This window comes from Prunus persica, chromosome G6 (genome assembly GCF_000346465.2).
Source record: "Prunus persica cultivar Lovell chromosome G6, Prunus_persica_NCBIv2, whole genome shotgun sequence".
Classification (NCBI taxonomy): domain Eukaryota; kingdom Viridiplantae; phylum Streptophyta; class Magnoliopsida; order Rosales; family Rosaceae; genus Prunus; species Prunus persica.
The window spans coordinates 16610502-16632154 of record NC_034014.1 but is presented as its reverse complement, the minus strand read 5'-3'; the positions used below and the strand labels follow the sequence as shown (position 1 = coordinate 16632154).

Sequence of the window (21653 nt, the reverse complement as noted above, 5' to 3'; positions counted from 1 at the left end):
TCTCCCTAGCATGACCCATAGGAATAATCCAAGAATACGCAGATTTTGGAGAGAAGAACCATAAGTGCATTTATTGTGGTGCACTTTTTTGGTTACAAGAATCTATTAAACAAAGATCAAAAAACAATGAGCCTCTCTTTACTCTTTGTTGTCAACAAGGAAAAATTAAACTTCAAAGTCCAAAACCAACACCCTGTTTTTTATAAAATTTGCTGGATCCTAAAAAAGGGAAAAAAAGTGTATTATTCAGAGAAAATATCAGAGTTTACAATTCTATGTTTGCATTTACTTCAATGGGAGCCAAAATTGATAAATCAATTAACAATGGATCAAGCCCTTATGTTTTTAAAATCAGTGGTCAAGTTCATCATTTAATGGGTTCTTTACTACCTCTTGAGGGTCAATGTCCTAAATTTGCCCAACTTTATATATATGATACCCATAATGAGGTTATGAATCGACTTGATGTAGTTAATTGTAATCAAAAAAATGAAAAACTAGATCAAAACATTGTGAAAGGTTTAATCCAAATGTTTGATGAAACAAATGAATTGGTTAAACTTTTCTGAACAATTAGAGATAAATTTGAAAATGGTTCGCTTCCTCCTCTAAAGATCACATTGTTAGGCAGACAATCCAATGATAGCAAACAATATGAACAACCAACATGTGATGAAATTGGTGGTTTAATAGTGGGAGATATAAGCCTTTTTGATTCAAATAGAGATATTATAATAGAATTTAAAAGTGGAGAGTTAAAATGTGTAACAAAATTAAATCCAAAATTCATGTCTTTACAATATCCTCTTCTTTTTCCTTTGGTGAAGATGGGTATACACCTGACTTAAAATGGCATTGTACAAACTATGAATCTAAACGAAGAAGAATTTCTATGAGAGTTTTTATAGCTTATCAAATACAAGAAAGAGTGTTTCAATTCAATACATTATTAAAAGGTGGAAGATTGTTCCAACAATTTTTAGTAGACGCTTATGCAACACTTGAAGAAGATCGATTAGATTATATTAGGAAAAATCAAAAAAATTTAAGAAGTGAGGTTTATAAAGGCATTTATGATGCAATTTCAAAGGGTGATAATGATGCTAATAACGTAGGTAAAAGAGTGATATTACCTAGCTCATATACTGGAAGTGCTAGATACATGCTTAACAATTATCAAGATGCTATGGCAATTTGTAGACAATATGGAAATCCTGATTTATTTATAACTTTCACTTGCAATGTTAAATGGTCCGAAATTGTAAGAGAGTTTAATGCAAAACCTGGATACAAACCAGAAGATCGGCCTGATATAGTTTCAAGATTATTTAAAATAAAACTTGATGATATGATCAATTATATCAAATCAGGAGAACCTTTTGGAGAAATTGAAGCAGGTATATTTTAAAAACACACCATTTATACTACTCTACGTTTTTATCATTTTATTAAATAATAAAACTAACTAAGAATTTTTTCCCTTTTTTCATTCAATCAACGCAGATGTTTGTACTGTCGAATTCCAAAAAAGAGGATTGCCACATGCTCACATGTTGATCTGGTTAAAACAAAATTATAAATGTTATTCAGCAGTTGATATAGATTTTATCATTTCTGCTGAATTACCGGACAAAACTATAAATTATGATCTTTATGACATTGTAACTCAATTTATGATCCATGGTCCATGTGGACAAATAAATCCTTATTCTCCATGTATGCGAGAAGGAAAATGTTATAAATCTTTTCCCAAACAATATAAAAGCAAAATAATTTTTGAAACAAATGGTTACCCTGTATACAAACGCCGTGACGATCTAACAAAATTTGTGATAAAAAATGGAATACAAATTGATATTAGTTTTGTAGTACCTTACAATTCTAAATTACTGCAGAGATATAATGCTCATATAAATGTTGAATCCTGTTGTCAATCAATGCTTATAAAATATCTTTTCAAATATATAAACAAAGGTTCAGATAGAGCTAGAGCAGTTTTCCAAGAAAACCAACAAGATGAAATACTTGCATATCTAAATTGTAGATACATATCTCCATATGAAGCTGTTTGGAGATTGTTTCAATATCCTATTCATTTTAGAAAACCCTCAGTTGAACGATTACCAATACATTTACCTCTAGAACAAAACATTATTTTCAATGGTGATCAATCACTTCAATCAATTGTTAACCGAAAAAATATTGAATCTACAATGTTAACAAGTTGGTTTGAAGCTAATAAAACATTTCATGAAGCACGAACATTAACGTATGCAGAATTTCCTTCAAAATTTGTGTGGGATTCTCGCACTAAGATGTGGAAACCTAGAAAAAAAAAGGATCCTTTGGTAGAATAGCTTATGTGCATCCTGCATCTGGTGAATTATATTATTTAAGAATGCTTTTGAATTTGCAAAAAGGGGCTTTCCACTTTAATGACCTAAAAACTGTTAATGGTATTATAGAACCATCATACCAAGCTGCATGTAAATCCCTAGGTTTGTTAGGAGATGATAAAGAATGGATTGAAGCCTTAGCAAATGCTGTAAACATAGCCACATGTCCTCAATTAAGGCAATTATTTGTCACAATCATTTTATTTTGTGATGTAGGAAATCCTCAAATCCTTTTTAACACTTATTGGCAAAATATGTCTGAAGACATTTTATACAAATTACGACAAACTTTCGAAATGCCAAATCTAATTGTATCAGAATTTGAATTAAAAAATTCTCTTTTATTTGAATTAGAACAGCTTTTCAATGTATCTTCCAGCTATTTAAAAGAGCATCACCTTCCTATGCCTGATGAATATTGAATGTTAGAACTTAGAAATAAATTACTTAGAGAAGAATTAAATTACGATTATAATAATTTAGAAAAAGAACACTCCATTTTAGTTACACAACTTTACAAAGATCAAAAAGATGTATATGATTGTGTTGTAAAAACTGTTGAAGAAAAAATGCCAGGTCTTTTTTTTGTCCACGGTCATGGAGGAACAGGAAAAACTTTTTTGTGGCATACCATAATAAGTAAAATTCGTTTCCATGGAAATATTGTTTTAGCTGTTGCTTCATTAGGAATAGCATCATTATTATTACCAGGTGGTAGAACAGCTCGCTCTAGATTTAAAATTTCCTTAATTATTAACAATTGCTCAACATGTCAAATAAAAAAAGGAACTCATCTTGCCAAATTAATTGAAAAAGAGCTTTAATTGTTTGGGACGAAACTCCTATGAATCACAAACATTGTTTTGAAGCATTAGATAAATCACTTTCGGATATTTTATCACATGTAAATCCATTAGATAACAATGTTCCATTTGGTGGAAAACCTTTATTATTAGGTGGTGACTTCAGACAAATATTACCAGTTATTCCAGGAGGAACAAGAGAAGAAATAATAGATGCCTCTCTCAATAGTTCTTATTTATGGCCTTCTTTTAAAATATTCCATTTAAAAGAAAATATGAGACTCTCGAAAAATGGATTAAACATTGAAGAAAAACAAAAAATAAATGATTTTGCTACATGGATTTTACGCATCGGTAATGGTCAAATTGTTGATATTGATGATCCAAATGATAAAGATGCATCTTGGATCAAAATTCCTCAAGATTTGCTTATACATTCATACACACATCCTATTCATTCCATTTTTTTAGCAACATACCCAAATTTTGAAACAAATTACAACAATTTTACTTATTTAAGAGAACGAGCTATTGTAACACCTCGAAACACAACTGTAACTGAAATAAATAACTACGCAATTGATTTATTACCTGGACAAGAACGCATTTATTTAAGCTCAGATTCTTTATGCTCATCATCTGAAAATTCTGAAAATCTTACTATTCTATATCCTACAGAATTTTTAAACAAACTTGAATTCAATGGTTTACCTTCATACTATTTAGCTTTAAAAATAGGAATGCCCATCATGCTATTGAGAAACTTAAATCAATCCTCAGGTTTGTGTAATGGAACACGATTAGTTATTACACAATTGTATGATAAAATTATCGAAGCAAAAATACTTGCTGGTAGTAATATTGGTCACAAAGTTTTCATACCTCGAATAAGCCTTACAGCAACTGAAAGCAAATGGCCTTTCATTTTTAAAAGGCGTCAATTCCCAATAAGACCATGTTATGCAATGACAATAAATAAAAGTCAAGGCCAATCATTAAAACAAGTTGGATTATATCTTTCTCAACCTGTATTCACTCATGGACAACTTTATGTTGCATTATCCAGGGTTACATCAAGACAAGGTCTTAAAATCTTAATAGAAAATAATCAAGAAGTACCAAATAATTACACTAAAAACATTGTGTATAAAGATGTTCTGCAAAATTTATAATGAAGTTCCAATTTTGATGTATCCATAATTAAATATTTGTATATTTTTTCTCATGCCTTTTAATAAATGTATGCATGCATTTTTATACTAACAAAAAATATATTTTATTTACAGGTTTAAAGCACAATGAGTTTCACTTATATCCGTGATTTACAACCGTTCCAATTTAACAAGAAACTCAAAGTGCGTATTTGTAAAATGTGGCGACCAAAGCTTATTGGATCTACTGATCAATTTGGCGGCCTTCAATGTATCTTGGTTGACCAAAAGGTAAAAAAATCTCTTTTCTATGTTATTTCAATTTAATTATAATAACACCACTTAAAGAAACCCTTTGTTTAATATCTGTTTCTATTGAGCTCCCTTAGTTTTTAATAGATATTAGTGTGTCAGTCTGTGTTCTTCCTATTATTAATATTGTACCCATTTTCCTAAGAGGCCATAACCATATAAAGCAAGTATAAATTTAGTCAAAATACTTCTGTAGAGAATCTAAATAATTAACAATATTGCGGTAAACTATGTTATCTATAGGCTTTATTAGATCTAGATTCATTATATATAGCCTACTTACTTTTTTATTTAAAATTTTATTTAAAATGAATGTATTATCATATATTTGTATTTCCTTCCTTTTAAATATAATTCCCCCTTATTAATTTTCCTCTTCCTCTTTTTTCAATTATGTAGGCAGATGCAATACAAGCTAGCGTCAAAGAGATCGACTATGATTTTGTAGCTCCAAAAATAAAAGCTGGTTCCATTTATGAAATAACACATTTCCACACTGGTCGCGACAAACCATCTCACAAAATTGTACCACACGTTGCACAATTGTTCTTTAATGCAAGAACAACTTTCAAAGAGCTGCCAACCATTCAGCCACACATTCCATGACATCGATTTTATTTGGTTGATTATACTCAATTGTCCACTCGGATTGACAAAATTAACATCCTAACAAGTAATACTTTATATATTATTAAAAACTATGCATATATATACAATAAGTATTGCTCCAAAAAAATTTCACATTTTAATACCCTCATAATATTTTCTTTATCATATTGAAAGATGTTTTTGGACACATTACTGCAATACAACCATTGGAACAAAAAATGGTGGGCAATGAAAGGCTTGAAGATAAATGTGAAGTCTGCAGCGAAAATATCAGGTACAAATATTCAAAAAATGTTTATAATTCAAGTTCTAAACTATTATATCTCTTTCTAAATATTTTTTTTTCTCTACATCTAATTATTCAGGAAAGAAGATGTTAGAATAATCCTGTGGGGAAATACTGCAAAAACTTTTGATTCCCAAGCTTTACAACAATTGACATCACCAATATTCGCAGCTTTTACAAGCCTGAAAGTTAAACAATTTCAAGGTATCCAGTTTATTTTCACTTTTTCCTGTTTTTTATACTTCATTTCAAATAAAAACCTATCTAATTTATTATTTATTAATATGTAGGGAAAATTGTTCTGAACAGTAGTGTCTCCACATTAATTTTTATCAATCCAGATATACAAGAATTAGCGGCCTACAAAACGATGTATGAATTATTATCATTTTGATTCTAACATATACCTTTGTTTCCCCATTTACCTAAATTAACACATCTTTTTTATTATATAAAAATAACAATACCCACAGCTTTAATGATTCCACACATGCCATTAAAATGATGCCTTCTTCCGCCGCTCAACTAATGACACCTCAACATTTACAAGCTGCTAAAAAGCTATCTGTCCAAGAGTTAAATGTTCTTGATCCAGACACACATAAGATAAATACACTAACTTCTTTCTTTAATCACTTTATTATTCATGTTTTAACATGCAATTTCACAAATTATTTAAACTAATTTTCACTTTATTATTCTCTTATCACTATATATTTTATAATTTTTTTTTGCTATATTAATATATATTTTTTAAATATGTTTTAGGACACTCCCATTTTATGCAGAGCAGCTATTACGCGTTTTGACACACGTAATGGTTGGTGGTATAAGGCATGTCCATCTTGCTTTAAACAACTTCGAACTGCTGCCCACCGTGATGAACTTTTGTGCCCAAAACACAATAATCAAATTCCTCTCCCTTGGTAATACAAATTTCAACAATTTGTTTCATTTTATTTTTCCATCATTTATACACAATTATTTTAAATTATTAAAACATTACATAAATTTTACATACAGGTTCAAAGTGAGCTTGGTGCTTGAAGATTCAACTGATGAAACCAATGCAATCATAATTGGGAGACCAGCAGAACAGTTGTTTAAAATTTCTTGCAATGAATTGGTTGTTCAAAGAGGTTTTACCGACCAACAACAATTACCAGATGTGATTATGCAAACAAGAGGACAAGTTAAAAATTTCCAACTTCGATTTGGAAGCATGAGAAGTGATTTCAACAGAAATGATCTACTCATTCAAGCAATCTTCGATGACACAATGCCGCTTCTTGAACCAACACCGCAATCATCTGAAAAAAGTTTGGCTGCACATGATACAGAAAACATTGGTGCGCAAATGGTTCCACCCATTACCCCACTTCTCTCAAAGCAAATTCCAAGTGCATCTTCCACAAGCTCAGCTGATGCTTCTATAACAGAGGTTACCCCAATTTCAAAAAAAAGATATAGAGACGCTGTCAAAAGAGCTCTGTTTACCTTTCGTCCATCAAAAGAACCAAAAATGTTAGAATTGATATAATAATTAACTCCTTTATATCAATATTTACACATATTCTAACATTTACCAATATATTTCTTTCTTTTCCATTTAGCATTTCTTTAAGTCATGTTCAAACCGAAACCGAATCTGAAAAAATGGTTGCAACAAAAAGCATGGAGGAAATTATATCAGATTCTGATTTACCAATCATTGGCTTAAAGAAAAAATCAAGCATGGAGAATTTGCCAACCAGCACTTCTACCCCAAAAATAGAGTTTGTATTCTCTAATTCACTCATCTCATTTAAATACATATTACATACATAATATTCAATTATTCATACCTTCTATCATATTCTGATTGATGCTTTGTTTGAATATATTATAAGATTCTCTCTACTCATTATATAGGTCAAAAAACCATTTAACCACTATTGGATTAACAATAAATCAAATTTTTGCATGCTGAATGTTTGGAAATACTATTAAATTGTCATATTTACAGGTAAATTTTTTGGGAAAATGTCCATTTTTCAGGGTAGGTTCTGCCCGTTTTTTAACAGAAATGTCAAGCCCTTAAATAATTTTTGCTCTAAATAACAGCAAAAATGACAGGACCCGAACCAAATTTCGCTTTGGAATTCGAGTCGAACCCTGTGCGTGTCCGACACTTGGCGAATGTCGGGCACAATTGACCTAATTGCCCTTCTAATTGAAATTTCAACCTTGACTCCTGCCGAAAATTTGGCAGTCTCCCCTGTAATTTGCTCAATCCCAAAATTTCCACCTGTCAGAACGAGCAAAATATTCACACAACCAACTACCAGCACTTCAATATACATGCCAAAAGTTCCAATCTCACTCTAGGGCAATATATCATAGCAATTCTAATAGTTTACAGAGGAATGAACCTTTTTACCAACCAACACTTTTGTAACAATGAAGCGAGGAAGGCGAGATGGCCCGGTGGTTGATTTCCTGTGCACGCTAGAGCCTGGGGGCGCAAAACATTTGAAAATGTGAGTGGACAAAAATAAAGGTTCATAAAGTATCCTAAGAATATACTAACCCCCATTGTAAAAATAATTAAGTAAAACTGAATATATACTCTGTATTTGAAGTATACTAAACTCATGGCATTCACATGCTGAAATCAAGGTATTTATATATCTATATAAATATATATAAACGTATTCAAGATAAAACTTGCCTGAAAGCACTGAAATTAAAACTTGCATAAAAACACTGTACTCAAACTTGCATAAAAGCAATGTACTCAAACCTTGCTTAAAAGCACTGCAATCAATTACTACCACTCGGATGTACCCCTGTAATTCCATCAATTCCCCTGGCAGGTCTCGGCGACACACAGTCTATCCGAGCCGCAAACTGACAGGATACAAGGGACTATAGTCAGCCTGATCCGCTGGTAGGTCTCGGTGACACACAGTCAACCCGAGCCGCAACTAGCAGGATACAGGGGACCGTAGTCAGCCTAATCCGCAATCCTGGCAGGTCTCGGTGACACAAAGTCAACTCGAGCCGCAAATCCTGGCAGGTCTCGGGACACCAAGTCAATCCGAGCTGCAAATCCTGGCAGGTCTCGGTGACACCAAGTCAATCCGAGCCGCAAATCCGGGCAGGTCTCGGGACACCAAGTCAATCCGAACCGCAAATCCTGGCACCTACGGTCCGGGCGATCCCGAAACTAGTGAGGCAAATGTCAAGTGCACTAACAAAACTGAGGGTAAACTGGATGTCGATAGACATCGGCATAACTGAGGGTAATACCATAGATGGGTACTCACGGTGGTTTAAAATATATAACATTTCTGGAAAATCTGCTGAAGAACTGAATGTTTATTAAGTCAAGAACTCTGCTATCATCAGAAAATATAAGGTTTCTAAAAAATCTGATAAATCTATGCATTTCTGTTAAATCTGAAACTGTACTGCCACTTTATCTGATATAAATCTCAAACTCTGCTTTCTGTAACTCTTTAGCATATCAACTAAGCAGCATATAAATAAGATATTTAACTTCACAAGCATACTAGGAAAAATCACAATTAATAAAACTTATTCAAGATCAAATAATAAAACTCATTATATAAACTCATTTATATAAAATCATTTATGAAAGAAAGTCCACTCACTCCTGGTCCGAGCTAGCTAGACCTCCTGAAGGTCTCTCTTGCGGGCCTGCCTGGTCCCGGGTGCCTGGGTAAACCATTAAGAATATTTAATTAATAAAACTGCTCGGTATAAGTTTTGAAGTAAAACTCTGACCCCCGACTTCTAGAAGTGCGTGCACTAACTTTAAAGTCTTCTTTTTTTGCCCACTTAGGCATTTCAGATGTTTAAAATCGTCTGAAAAGACTCGAGACTTTACTAAGCGATAAACTTCTACATTGGTCGATACGGAATCCCGTGGGGTCCACGACCTCCAATGACCAATCTGAGAGTTCCTTTAAGTTCCTCACATTTAAGGAACCATATCCTGCAAATTTGGTCTGAAACTGACGATCGGATTGACCACGATCGTGAAATTATACAATTTCCAAACCCTAGCCCCAGGGTTCGTAATTTCGGAGTATCCGGGATTCCGATTCACAATCCGTCGACTCCTACACGATTCTGAAATTATCTGGAACAACATCCGAAATTGAGCGCGATCCAACGGTTCGGTAATATTGAACCCGGGAATCGCACAATATGGAAAATCCGTTCAGGGCTCAAACGGAATCCAAATTGAGATCCGTGAAATCCTACCCGCTCGTGACAACACAAGGATCGCAACAAGACACAGTTCCACTGCACTACCTTCACCCACGCGCCCCAGCACGCGCCGGCAGCGATGGGTGTCTAAAGCGATTTCGGCTTGCTGGAAAAACTTCAAATCACGGCTCCAAACTCCTACCTTAGGTAAAACACTATATTTGGATCCACTTTTGTTCTTAGACCTACCCCAAAAAGTGGCCGGAAGTGGCCGATCACGGAGTCCGAAAATCGGCTGAAACTTCAATTCGAAAACTGGGTTATCTACGGTCAAAATTGATGCAAACCCATCCAACCATCAGCTAGATCATTGAAAATAGGTAGGAATCCATACCTTACTCGACAAATTTGGAGAAGAATTGAGGGAGAACGAGCGACTTGAAGATCTGGTGAGCATTGTCGGTTCCGGCGCGATTTCCGGCCAGCGCAGGTCACGTCGCCGGCCGGGAAGGGTCGGGGAAGGAAGAGGACGTCTTTCCGGTCGTTTTGGTACCGGCCTCGCCCACAGTCGTGGTCGGTGGTCGGAGTTACAAGCTGAAGAAGGAAGAGGGGCGGAGAGGGAGGGAGGTCGGCGCGAGGAGAGAGAGAGCTGAGCAGGTTTTTATAAATCCAACTTCGAAATATTTACGGTTATGCCACTAAGACTCTTTTGACCATAACTCTCTCGCTACAACTCCGATTCGGGCCCACTACGTGTCTATGAACTCATTTCACCGTGCTCTACGCAACGGCGTAAGTGAAATTGTCAAATTCCTTCTCGATCAAAAAGTCACCTTTTTCTTAATAAAATATTCCGAGGGCGAAATTGTCTTTTCGTAAAATAAAATATTCCTTAATTATGAATTTTTGGTTTGGGTTATTACAAAAAAAGTCATATATTCCTAATACAAAAGAGAATTAAAAACCTAAACATTATATTTACATCCTTTTTTCCAATTTTTCTTCAATATATTCAACCATAATTATTTTGCCTCTCTTCAACTTTTCCTTTAGATAAACACAAAATTTAAAATATGTTTACTTTGTATTACTTCAATTAGAAAACCATCTACAACTTGCTCATTAGTTCTCTTAATTTTGTAACTTTGTATTTCCTAGATTGAAAAACTATTTATAACTTTCTTATTAAATCAATAAATTATATTATTCCTGTTTATACATAATTAAATGTTTATGATTATTGTCCTAACTCAATTTCCCCCATTCATCAATATCAACATTTACTATTTTCTCACTTTTTTTTTATAACAGGATCAAGACCTCCATCAAAGAGAAGAAAAATCATGAAGCAAGTGCAAAACAAAGCTCGCCCAATTAAATAGCATCCTGTACAAAACTATCCAACTTTTGCTATTTTGATGCCTACTTCCTACTATAAACATCTCAATGTACATACAAACAAGTATAGTATTTTAACATAACATGTAGCCTGTAAAATATGTTATTACATGCTTTTTTGCAACTTACACTCCTGTAGTTAAACATAATGTTATAAATTAAATTTCATTGTATATATAAACAATCTAATTTTGTCTACGCAATTTCAAAACCCGCAGCATCGCGCGGGCTTTCCTGCTAGTGTTTTGACTAATCAGTGAGTAACTCAAAAGTATTTAAGACAAGATAATTTCTTCAACCTTAGGAAAACGGCTACACATTCTATGGCATGGAAAGCTATCCTAGATGCTAGAACAGTTATGAACAAAAGGCTATATTTTTTTTAATAAGAGAGGTCACCACTGCTGCGGTTGAAGGCCTTGCCCTCTGTGATGTAGTTGTTCATCTCTACATCGAGGATGGTGACAGTCTCGAATCCCTTGGAGAATTATATTTACTTATTCAGGATATCCACTTAAGTTCCTGCTGTGAAGCTGTTCAATTTCAACATGTTTACTCGGAAGCAAATTGTTATAAAAAATAATAGTTTTCCTCTTTCCGTAAAGCCAAATACAAAATATTTATATTATAAATAACATATAAACAAATTGGAAAGCTTTGAAGGTATAATGAAATTGAAGAAAACAAAATAATAGGTAAGTAAAAGGAAAATAAATAATAAGTAAGAAGGTGAGTTTGGTACGGTGAAGCACGTCAAAGACGCTGTCCTAAAGCCTTTGTAGCCTCCCTACGTGCAGGTACTGACGGTCTACAAGACTCCAAGATACGACCCCTTGTACACAAACTCAAGATCCGCTATGAGCACGTTCACAGACAGATATAGGTATCCAAGTCACATAACCATTGCCCAAAATAATAATAATAAAGTAGAGAATATATGTAAAAGTAGAAAAGGAGAGAATTAGAATGTGTATGTGATATTCTGATAGTGTATTGTATATTATTGTGTGTTATTGTGTGTATTGTGTGTATTATGTGTGTTCAAATGTGAAGGAGGAGTGGCCTTTTATAGGCATCCAAAAACATGTAACTTTCACCAACCATAAAAGTTCACCAACCAAAAAATTAAAGGGTTCACCAACCAGAAATAAAACCTGAATATTAAATATTTAGAATCCCCACAATAAATAAAATAAAACAACCAAAATAATTAAATAAATAAAACGGTTAAATTTTTAAAACCTTTTAAAATTCCAACAATCCCCCACAAGGTTTTCAAAATTTTACCGTGACAAAAAACAGTGAAAAATATATAATATATATATGGGCAATATAATACTATGTAATAGGTGTAGGTGCCTTCCGGGCTTGAACCTTCACTTAGTGATGATAGTCTCCATTTGAGGAACCTGAGTGTATATAGTATTGAACTCGGCACCTTTGACCAAACTTCAACATATCCCACACATAGTATTAGTTGAGACTTGGATGCGAGGTAGCGCTATTTATGGCCATGCGCTAATCTTGATTCTCATGAGTGTTACTAGAGAATAGCCCAATTCTCATAGTCGCGGCCTCACGACGTCTCTCACTTAGGTGAGTTCTCCAAGAGTACATGTGACCTGCACTCTGTGGGAGGAGTTTGCCCGCCTCGAAACTCATTCAGGGATAAATCCCTTCCTAACGTCACATAAAATAGCACTTTTGCCTTAGGGATGAGCAAAAGAATATCTCAAGGATATCTCCATAGTTTTATGAGTGCTATATGAGTCACCCAGTGTGGATTGTTTCTACCACATTGAACTTCCTTCATGGGATCTCCAATCACAAAAGTTGGGTTACCTCCCTAGGTGACTCCCTTATGGGCTTAAGCACATCCCCCTCGACATTTTGCATTAATAGCCTCCTCCACGAGGCATGCATATCAAGACTAGCCTTCACAAGGCATATATAATATAGGTCATGTCTTTGTTCTCCATTTTAGCGCGCTTTAAACCTGCATGTTATTAAAATATTTCCTACACAATCTTGCACACAAATAATTAGTAGATTTCACCTAAGTATAATTGGAAATTATATACACATTGGTGTACATTAAGGTATAAAGGAAATCCCACTGCATATAAATTCATATAATCCGAATACCTCTCAAATATTGGTACTCAAATATGAGCCTGCAATAGTCTTTGAAACTTTGAGTGCACCTGATGAAGCTATGAACAAACTATGCAACGCTTAATTCATTAAATAAATTTAATTATAAATACTAAGTATTAGAGGATACTCTTACTCCCTTTTGTGCACTCCAAGTGGCTGAAATCATAAACACATACGCAAGTTGAAATTGTATCTTCTTGATTCTCAATAGGAACCTATAAGACAATAAGAAGTCTCTACCAAAATTGTATAACAAGGTAATCATTAGTTGCACGAATTTTCATAAAATTGAAGACAAGTTAGTCTCATAATAAAATTTGCATAATGAAACAAATTTCATACAGACACAGTATGTTTACCAATAAAATATATATAAAAAGTATTATGTCACTAAATGAATCTTTCCCACGAGAGCATAAAGAAATTGAAAACACACAAAAATATGGGAAAGAGAGAAGGAAATGAATCTAATATTTTTCAGTATAAAAGCAAAAATTGCTTAATGTTACTAACAAATTAAATTACAGTACTAAAGTTCCCATTTAGGAAAATTCAACTTCCACAAATTGGTCCACACGTTTTAAAATAAAAATATTAATAATTATCCAAACGCAAATAACATAAGCATTGAGCGTTAATTAAAATAGAATAAATCTGAATAAAGGAGATATGAAAACTTATATAATAAATGTACAAAATAACTTCAGTTTTAAAGAGGTAATCAAATCACTCAAAAACTGGAATATTAAATTAAAAATAAGTATTGATATTAATTTTGTATTTGAAATACCCACAAAAATTCAAACAAATACCCACATAGTTAAGGAAAAATTCAACCCCCACAAATTAGGGAATTCTCAAAATATATGAAGACGGTACCAAAATTTATTTAATTTAAAATTCATAAGATATGTACTCACAGTCATCTTGATAGTCATTGTAAATATAACAAAACCATCGAAAGCCTCAAAAGAAAAAAATGCCTCAAAAATTTAGGGTTTGAAAGCCTTACACCAAAACTCAAAATTAATGCCACTTACAATGATATAATTTATTATTTCATTTCAGTTTTTTCAGGAGGATTCCACAATGTACACTTCATGACAGTTAACTCAATGTGGCAGCTGTCAAGACTTTATAATCAAAAGAACATTAGATTAACTCAAGAAACTAATATGAAGGATTGCACAACCCTAAATATATAGGCGTTGGCAACTTTAAAAGGAATCCAAGGCATTAAAACAAAGATGTAATTAAATTACATAAATGTTCAGAACATTAAAGGCAATAATCACCTAACAATATCAACAATTTTACTGCCAAAATAAAAGCTCTAAATGTCATGAAATTGACATTAAAGTTTTGAAACTAAAGCTGCATAAATTAAAAGTAAATAAAATCTCGTAATTGAATGTGAAATGCACAAGCTTCCAAAAGAAGTTAAGAGCAATTAACTAATTCTGGAATCAAAAGAAGCTAACGTCCAAGGTGTTACAGTGATGCATTTATACTACCCAAAAAAAAAAAACCGTAGGTTTTTCTCCCAAATTCAAAGTAATGACAACCATCAAAATAAAGAATAATTAGGCTCAATAAAACTTGCAATAATATCACATAAACTCTCTGCACGTTTTCGCAAAAATTAATAGATATAAATGAAAATAAGAATCAATATAAAAATTGAATACACAGATAGACCAAATCTAAAACTGACGCAATATTAGATTTTGAATTCAAAATTAAACTACAAAAGAACGGTTTGCACTTTTTCTGTTTTTTCTTTCAAGGATTTGAAATCAAAGTAAATATTATACTACACATATTTGCGAAGATGCAACAATTGAGTATTCAAATCAAATTTATCTTCATAAAAAGTAAACTTAATTGTCTGCTGAGAGATAATGCTTTATTCCTTCATAATGCATTAAACCACATAAAGATAGTGTATAAAAAACCAACATTAAAACTTTATAATTGCTTCTCACGTTTATATGAAGGATTTCCAAAAGTAAAGCAGACCCTTTTGGCAATTGAGAACAATAAAACGATATTTAAAGAAAACGATTATAAAGGACCATTATATAAAGGAAGATTGATGGCAACCAAAATGAATGAAGGCAAATGTAAAAATGCCCAACACAATAAAATCAAATATATATATACTTGTTCTAAAAATATATATATACTTGCTTTGAAATTTCAATTAAAAGGAAAAATAGACCAAAGATTTTGAAACACTTCAACGTTTCGGTTTTAAACACTTCAACCATTTAACATTGGATGTTTCAACGTAAATTGATTAGTGAGTAATAATTAATTAATCGGTAATAAAACAATACAAGCTATTTAAAACAAACAGTAACTTAGAAAACGGACACACCACATAAAATAATAATACATTGAGCTATAATAATAATACCACATAAATTAGTCTGTAGGTTTTATTGTCAAACACTAGCAGTAATTTCCCAAACGTTAGCAACAAATTATAAACATATAAATGTACCAAAAATATTTAAAGTAGTTGAAATTGTATAGACAATATGAAAGCTTCAAACTGCATCTACCCAAAATAAATCATAATTTTCATTTTGAAAATCCAATACAAATGTAAAAGCTTCAGTCAAAGAGTTAAAATATATTAAAGCAATACGGGAAGAAAACAACTTTAACATACAAAGGCTTTAGATTGTTATAAAAAATAATAGTTTTCCTCTTTCCGTAAAGCCAAATACAAAATATTTATATTATAAATAACATATAAACAAATTGGAAAACTTTGAAGGTATAATGAAATTGAAGAAAACAAAATAATAGGTAAGTAAAAGGAAAATAAATAATAAGTAAGAAGGTGAGTTTGGTACGGTGAAGCACGTCAAAGACACTGTCCTAAAGCCTTTGTAGCCTCTCTACGTGCAGGTACTGACGGTCTACAAGACTCCAAGATACGACCCCTTGTACACAAACACAAGATCCACTATGAGCATGTTCACAGACAGATATAGGTATCCAAGTCACATAACCATTGCCCAAAATAATAATAATAAAGTAGAGAATATATGTAAAAGTAGAAAAGGAGAGAATTAGAATGTGTATGTGATATTCTGATAGTGTATTGTATATTATTGTGTGTTATTGTGTGTATTGTGTGTATTATGTGTGTTCAAATGTGAAGGAGGAGTGGCCTTTTATAGGCATCCAAAAACATGTAACTTTCACCAACCATAAAAGTTCACCAACCAAAAAATTAAAGGGTTCACCAACCAGAAATAAAACCTGAATATTAAATATTTAGAACCCCCACAATAAATAAAATAAAACAACCAAAATAATTAAATAAATAAAACAGTTAAATTTTTAAAACCTTTTAAAATTCCAACACAAATTTCGGGACTGATGCTCTTGCCATGGGCTTAACTTCTCCTCCCTAAAGGAGCATGGACTTCCTCTTTCTGTTGTAAATGTTTTCTACTTCGACCTCTTTGAGCGTCCTTGGCCAAAAGGCTTTCTAGTTCGACCTTTTTGGCTCTGCTTGCCCAAAAAGGCTTTGGCCTCACATTAAATCTCATTTATTTAAAATCAATAAAGCCAAACGAGGTCTACTGTAGTGGAAGAAGGACGTTGACATATAGACCAGTATATGTGTGAAAATTCCACCCCTTTTGTAATTCAGACTAAAAACAAAAAAACACACAAGTTCCGTGTACCATGCCAAATGAGTTGGTTGATGTGGTATTACTCATTACTTTATTTTGTATCCAAGCTATATGGAAGAAGTGATTAATCAAATGTAAGACCTTGGATGAAAAATAAATATTTTTAATTATGCAATAACTGAAAGTTCCACTTTTCTTTCTTCATTTCCCTTTTTCTTTCTTTTGATTAGACTCGTTCCTAAACCCTAATGCAATCAGTTGATCAAAATTCTAGATGTTCATTTTCCCCTTTTTTTCCTTTGACAAAATGCAAATCCCACTGAATTGTTCGACGGCGGGGGTTGACCTCTAAACCTCCATGAGCTGACAGAGTAATGTCAACCTTACAAGTGTTGACTCCTTCCCAAAAATAATTTGTAAAAGCAAACAGACAAAAAAATTAAAATTGTGCACATATTTCATAACAAAGCTCAGTAGCAACAATATCGTAATCAATGAAAAACAATTATGGTCAAGAAGTTCAGAAACAAAAAAAAAAAAAAAAAAAAAAAAACAGGATGTTAATGAAATCATCTTGAGAAGGGGGCACTATAATGACTAGAGCTGGACCATTGCGGCGATTGAAAATCAGCAGCTGTACTATTCTGATCACCTGTGGCTGGTCTCAGGGGAAGCGAAGACTGAGTCCAAAAAAGTGAAGAGAAAGCAGGTGGTGGTGGCGAAGAAGAAGATGAAGAAACAGAGGAGGCAAGTGGAGAAGAAGAAGATGAAGAAACAGATGGAGTTGCAGAGGATGACAGAAGCATCTGATCATAAAGGCTCATAGGTTGCTGCCTCTGCACATCAACCGGCTTACAGTAGCCTAGAAGATTTCTTGAAGCCTCATGAGAAGAATGCTGCATGGATTGGAATGCTTGAGAGTGGACAATAGGCTCGGTGGATGTAGCAACGGACAAAAGGGTATTGGGAGGAGCAGAATTGGTCAGTTGGGTCACCGGAGAATCGGCAATCGGTGTTCGGAGCCGGACGTTTTCGGGGAAGTTGAGCTTGGCCTTGTTGCCCCTGAACCGGAGGGCGGCTTCGTCGTAGGCTTGGGCAGCGGCCTCTGCTGTTTCAAATGTGCCTAGCCACACTCTTGCAGCCTTGAAGGGATCTCTGATTTCAGCTGCCCATTTGCCCCATGGCCTCTGCCTCACTCCTCTGTATCTTCTTCTTATTGGTTCTGCTATTTGGGTAGCGCTGTATACAAACGTGCTTGGAGGGAATGCTGTCTGTGTTGGTGGTGTTTTGCTTGAGCCTTCTGCAGATATTGGCAACAAATATGAAAAACGTTAAATAAAAGAAGAAACAAACAAGCGAACAGATAAAAACAAAACACAGAGGCCAGGAGAGATAATTCATCACTCTATTATTATTTTTATTTTGGACTGATTGTTCGAGACGAGTCTGTCCGCGTAACTTCATGTGAAAGGAATTGAATGCGTGCACGATTTTATTTCAATCAGTCAACCCTTGTAAAATCCAAAAAAATTAAGTGAAAAAAGAAATTACCTCCTAAAACAGGGGAAGAGCTCTGCTCTGGAAATTCACCAAAAGCTCTACAAAGCCTAGTAACCGACTGGCCACCACCACCTTCCTCTTCTTCTCGTCCTCTCTTCGTCCCAGAATCCGAACCACCTACGCTTGATGAAATCAAACCACCACCAACATCTTCACTCTGTCTATTAGTTACCAAACTACTCTCTGCAGCTGCCAGCTCCTCATCCCCAGCCACCACATGCGCCAAAGCCGATACCATGGCCGACATCTCTCTCTCCCTATCCAACCGCAGCAGCATTGACGACCCGGCGGAAGCCAATATTTCACTCCCTCCTCCTCCACCACCGCTGCCGCCCCCGCGTTGTCGTTGTCGCTGCCGCAGCTGTTGTGAAAAAACTAGGGGCTCATAGAGCCATTCTTCAATGCTATGCTCTGTCCCAATATTGCTATGCCTTGCGGCACGTTGGTCTTTTTCCGCCACCTTTAGCACACACATATATTATTATATATCCACCCAAAGAACTTAAAACACACCAAATACTGTAGAGCTGAGCTTAGGCAACGTCAGGAAATTAACAAACACAAACGCCCACCACACCAAGCTTAGCTTTGAACCGGCATCTAAATATATGCAATATTGCTGGAAGCTCTACACACACACGCATATATATATATATATATATATATACATGATTAATTAAACGCCGCCAAGAATATATATAGGTCGGTTAAATGGTCTTCGCCGGAACCATCTTCATGTTGAAGAAACCCATATAATATTAAATATTAAAATTGAATAGTATAGACGGTCTGAGAGAATTCGGTGCTTGCCTTGGCAACCGGCTTGATTTTAGAATGGATAAATATGGGAAGGAATTTTTATTGGGTCAAAAGCAAAGGGTGTGAACTAAAAAACATGAAAAGGAGTTGCCGTGTGAACCAAAAATATGTGACAGGCATTTGAGCTTAGAGGGAACCCAAGCCAATCAATCAAAATGACGGTTTCGAAATTAGTCGGTATTGGGTTACAAAAACAGAAGCTACAGCCGACATGAATTCAGACAACCTTTTTTGCCTGCCGTTTTCGGTTTGGTTACAACATGGATTAACTAGTTTTTAAGGAACTATAGTAAAGTGAAAAGCTGTTTTATTTTTTAATAAAAAGAAAAAAAAGAAGTCAATGGGGATGAGGGAGAGGTTTGACCGCTTGGGAAGCTTGAAAGTATAGTAAACGGCTCTGAGATTTTTAGGCCCACTGATGTCACAACAGAAACCCATTGCACCTAGTTACTAAAAAGAAATGCTATTTGCCATCGAGGTATAACTCAATTAGTTGAGTTCTTTTATCTTTATTTATGTGGATAGAGGTTCGAAACTCTTAGGTACCTAATGAATATTTGTGTAAACTTCTTACCGCAATATCTTGTACAAAAATAAAAAATATTATTTGTACCACATTTACTGACTATCTCTCTAATATAGGTGAATTTTATGCTAATCACCTCTCTAATAGAGGTGCACTCCGCAAATATAGATGATCTCACATGCGTTTGTGGGACACACCTCGATTAAAGAGGTGGTCAACTATGCGATCTATAAATGTGATACAATTAGTATTATTAGAAAAGAATAGACTAAAATGTAGCAAGGTCCCTAAACTAAGAACCGATTTTACTTTTCATCTTTCAACTCCAAAAATTGTTATGGTTGTCCTTCAATTAGATCTCTTGTTGCATAATTGGTCTTTCCGTCAATTATGTTAAGTTTTCTGTTAAATAAAGGGAAAATTGAGAAATTCATAACAAATATTTTATGAGATAAATAAATGCATTTAAAAAAAAAAAGTAACTGATAAACTTTGAGATATAGGTTTCAGAGAGTCCATGGTTGCTCAAAAGGGCCGAAACAGAGTCTGCTCCTTGTGAGGAAAATTATAATACTGTTTCTCACTCAATCTTTAAATCCTGTTATGATTTCCTTTTCTACTTTCCAAGCCATTCACATTTTATCATAAAAAAATTTTTATAAAAGCATTTGAATTCAAACTGTATGCTTGGAAAGCAAAAATCATAAATAATTCATGCAAGATCAATTAATAAAATTTTTACTGCATAAAATTCATTTATAAAACAAACGTCCACTCACAGTGCGTCCGAGCTCGCCTGACCTTTCGAGGGTTTTTCATGCAAGTTTGGTGGAGCATGAGTACCTATTTAAGTGATTAAAATATTTAATTAATAAAATAGCTCAACCACAAATATTTAATCAAAACCCTGACCCAGGGCCTTAAAATGCCTATGTGTAACTTAAGAAAATTCCTAGGCCCATTTTCAACAGTTGTGATAGTTGGAATGGTCTGAAAAGACCCGAGATTAAATATACGATTAAATTCTTATATTGATCAACCTGGTCTCCCCGCCCTCTCCCCCACCCTCGGGCCTCCGATTAATAATCCGAAAGTTCTAATGGGTTCAATAAAATTTACTAAACACGTCCTGCAAGTTTGGTTCGGATCACTCACGACACACTATTGGATGGTCACCGTTTTACGTAATTTTTGAATCATTGATTCGGAGTATTTGGGACTCCGATTCTCTATCCGTGAGTTCTTACCGAGCTTAAAGGTTCCTAGATCAACATATTTGGAAATAGAGTCTATCCAACGGTCCGAACATATCGAAGAAGGATACTGTCTAATATGTAAAACTTCGTTCGACCGTCAAACAATAACCAAATTCAAATCCGAGTATACCGTCGTACTCGAGACAATCTGGAGATCATTTTAGGACCAATTGGGCCACCCAAACTCAGCCCACGTGCCGCCGCCATACGCTTCAGCAGAGCGTGGGTGGTTTGAGAAAATTCTAGCAATCAAAAAATTCTCAAAACATACAACAATACCTATATCTACGTGATTCAGACAACTAGTGGAGCAACTTGTCGAAAATTCTAGCCGAAAATCGATCAAAACTTAGATCGTAAATCGAGCTTCAAAACTTTAAAATCAATCCTAACCAACCCAACCATTATCAAAGTCACGTTGAAAGGATGTGAAAACAAACCTGGATCGACAAATGTGGTGGTCGAAATCGTCGGAAATGACGACAAAAAATTCAAAGAGAAAACCG

The 21653-nt window shown here is 34.2% G+C and overlaps 4 protein-coding genes across 8 annotated transcripts in view; 2 read left to right on the top strand and 2 right to left on the bottom strand.

Moving 5' to 3' along the window:
* LOC18787771 overlaps positions 1–2715 on the top strand; it is a 9442-nt gene extending 6727 nt beyond the window's left edge. The window contains exon 6 of the mRNA XM_020566240.1: positions 1504–2715. Coding sequence (XP_020421829.1) covers positions 1504–2357 — 854 coding nt within the window. The 3' untranslated portion in view covers positions 2358–2715. The remainder of the gene's footprint in view (positions 1–1503) is intronic.
* Positions 4523–11336, top strand: LOC109949801. Of its 2 annotated transcripts, XM_020566241.1 has the most exons (10): positions 4523–4641; positions 5062–5335; positions 5446–5545; positions 5637–5761; positions 5848–5929; positions 6031–6163; positions 6326–6483; positions 6581–7081; positions 7171–7332; positions 11087–11336. In XM_020566241.1, exons 3-10 carry the CDS (start codon positions 5490–5492, stop codon positions 11151–11153), a joined length of 1284 nt encoding a protein of 427 aa, XP_020421830.1. In that variant the 5' UTR covers positions 4523–4641; positions 5062–5335; positions 5446–5489; the 3' UTR covers positions 11154–11336. The 2 variants fall into 2 exon arrangements, with proteins under 2 accessions (XP_020421830.1, XP_020421831.1); XM_020566242.1 differs by having other exon boundaries at positions 5062–5545.
* On the bottom strand, positions 7538–10392 carry LOC109949802. 4 transcript variants are annotated; one of them, XR_002272091.1, is made up of 3 exons: positions 10170–10392; positions 9214–9277; positions 7538–8051 (listed from the first exon to the last, which is right to left on the bottom strand). XR_002272091.1 is itself a non-coding variant. In XM_020566244.1 (3 exons), the coding sequence occupies exons 1-3, from the start codon at positions 8395–8397 to the stop codon at positions 7650–7652; spliced, it is 336 nt and encodes a 111-aa protein (XP_020421833.1). In that variant the 5' UTR covers positions 8398–8416; the 3' UTR covers positions 7538–7649. The 4 variants fall into 4 exon arrangements, 3 of the variants coding, with proteins under 3 accessions (XP_020421833.1, XP_020421832.1, XP_020421834.1); XM_020566244.1 differs by lacking the exons at positions 9214–9277; positions 10170–10392 and adding an exon at positions 8340–8416 and having other exon boundaries at positions 7538–7844; positions 7969–8051; XM_020566243.1 differs by lacking the exons at positions 9214–9277; positions 10170–10392 and adding an exon at positions 8340–8416 and having other exon boundaries at positions 7538–7844; positions 7977–8051.
* LOC18787760 (ethylene-responsive transcription factor ABR1) lies at positions 17420–19357 on the bottom strand. The gene is made up of 2 exons (XM_007221166.2): positions 18538–19357; positions 17420–18286 (listed from the first exon to the last, which is right to left on the bottom strand). The coding sequence occupies exons 1-2, from the start codon at positions 19019–19021 to the stop codon at positions 17556–17558; spliced, it is 1215 nt and encodes a 404-aa protein (XP_007221228.1). The 5' UTR covers positions 19022–19357; the 3' UTR covers positions 17420–17555.

Excerpts from the sequence above, each read along its gene's own strand:
- LOC109949801 (XM_020566241.1), top strand. The coding sequence starts at position 5,490 with ATGGTGGGCAATGAAAGGCTTGAAGATAAATGTGAAGTCTGCAGCGAA. Across the intron at positions 5,930-6,030 it reads TTAGCGGCCTACAAAACGAT|CTTTAATGATTCCACACATG; the intron begins GTATGAATTATT and ends CAATACCCACAG. Across the intron at positions 7,082-7,170 it reads CCATCAAAAGAACCAAAAAT|CATTTCTTTAAGTCATGTTC; the intron begins GTTAGAATTGAT and ends TTTTCCATTTAG.
- LOC109949802 (XM_020566243.1), bottom strand. The coding sequence starts at position 8,397 with ATGGAATTACAGGGGTACATCCGAGTGGTAGTAATTGATTGCAGTGCT. Across the intron at positions 8,052-8,339 it reads TTGCAGTGCTTTTAAGCAAG|GCTCTAGCGTGCACAGGAAA; the intron begins GTTTGAGTACAT and ends TTGCGCCCCCAG. Across the intron at positions 7,845-7,976 it reads TGTTACAAAAGTGTTGGTTG|GTGGAAATTTTGGGATTGAG; the intron begins GTAAAAAGGTTC and ends TCGTTCTGACAG.
- LOC18787760 (XM_007221166.2), bottom strand. The coding sequence starts at position 19,021 with ATGTGTGTGCTAAAGGTGGCGGAAAAAGACCAACGTGCCGCAAGGCAT. Across the intron at positions 18,287-18,537 it reads CTCTTCCCCTGTTTTAGGAG|AAGGCTCAAGCAAAACACCA; the intron begins GTAATTTCTTTT and ends CAATATCTGCAG.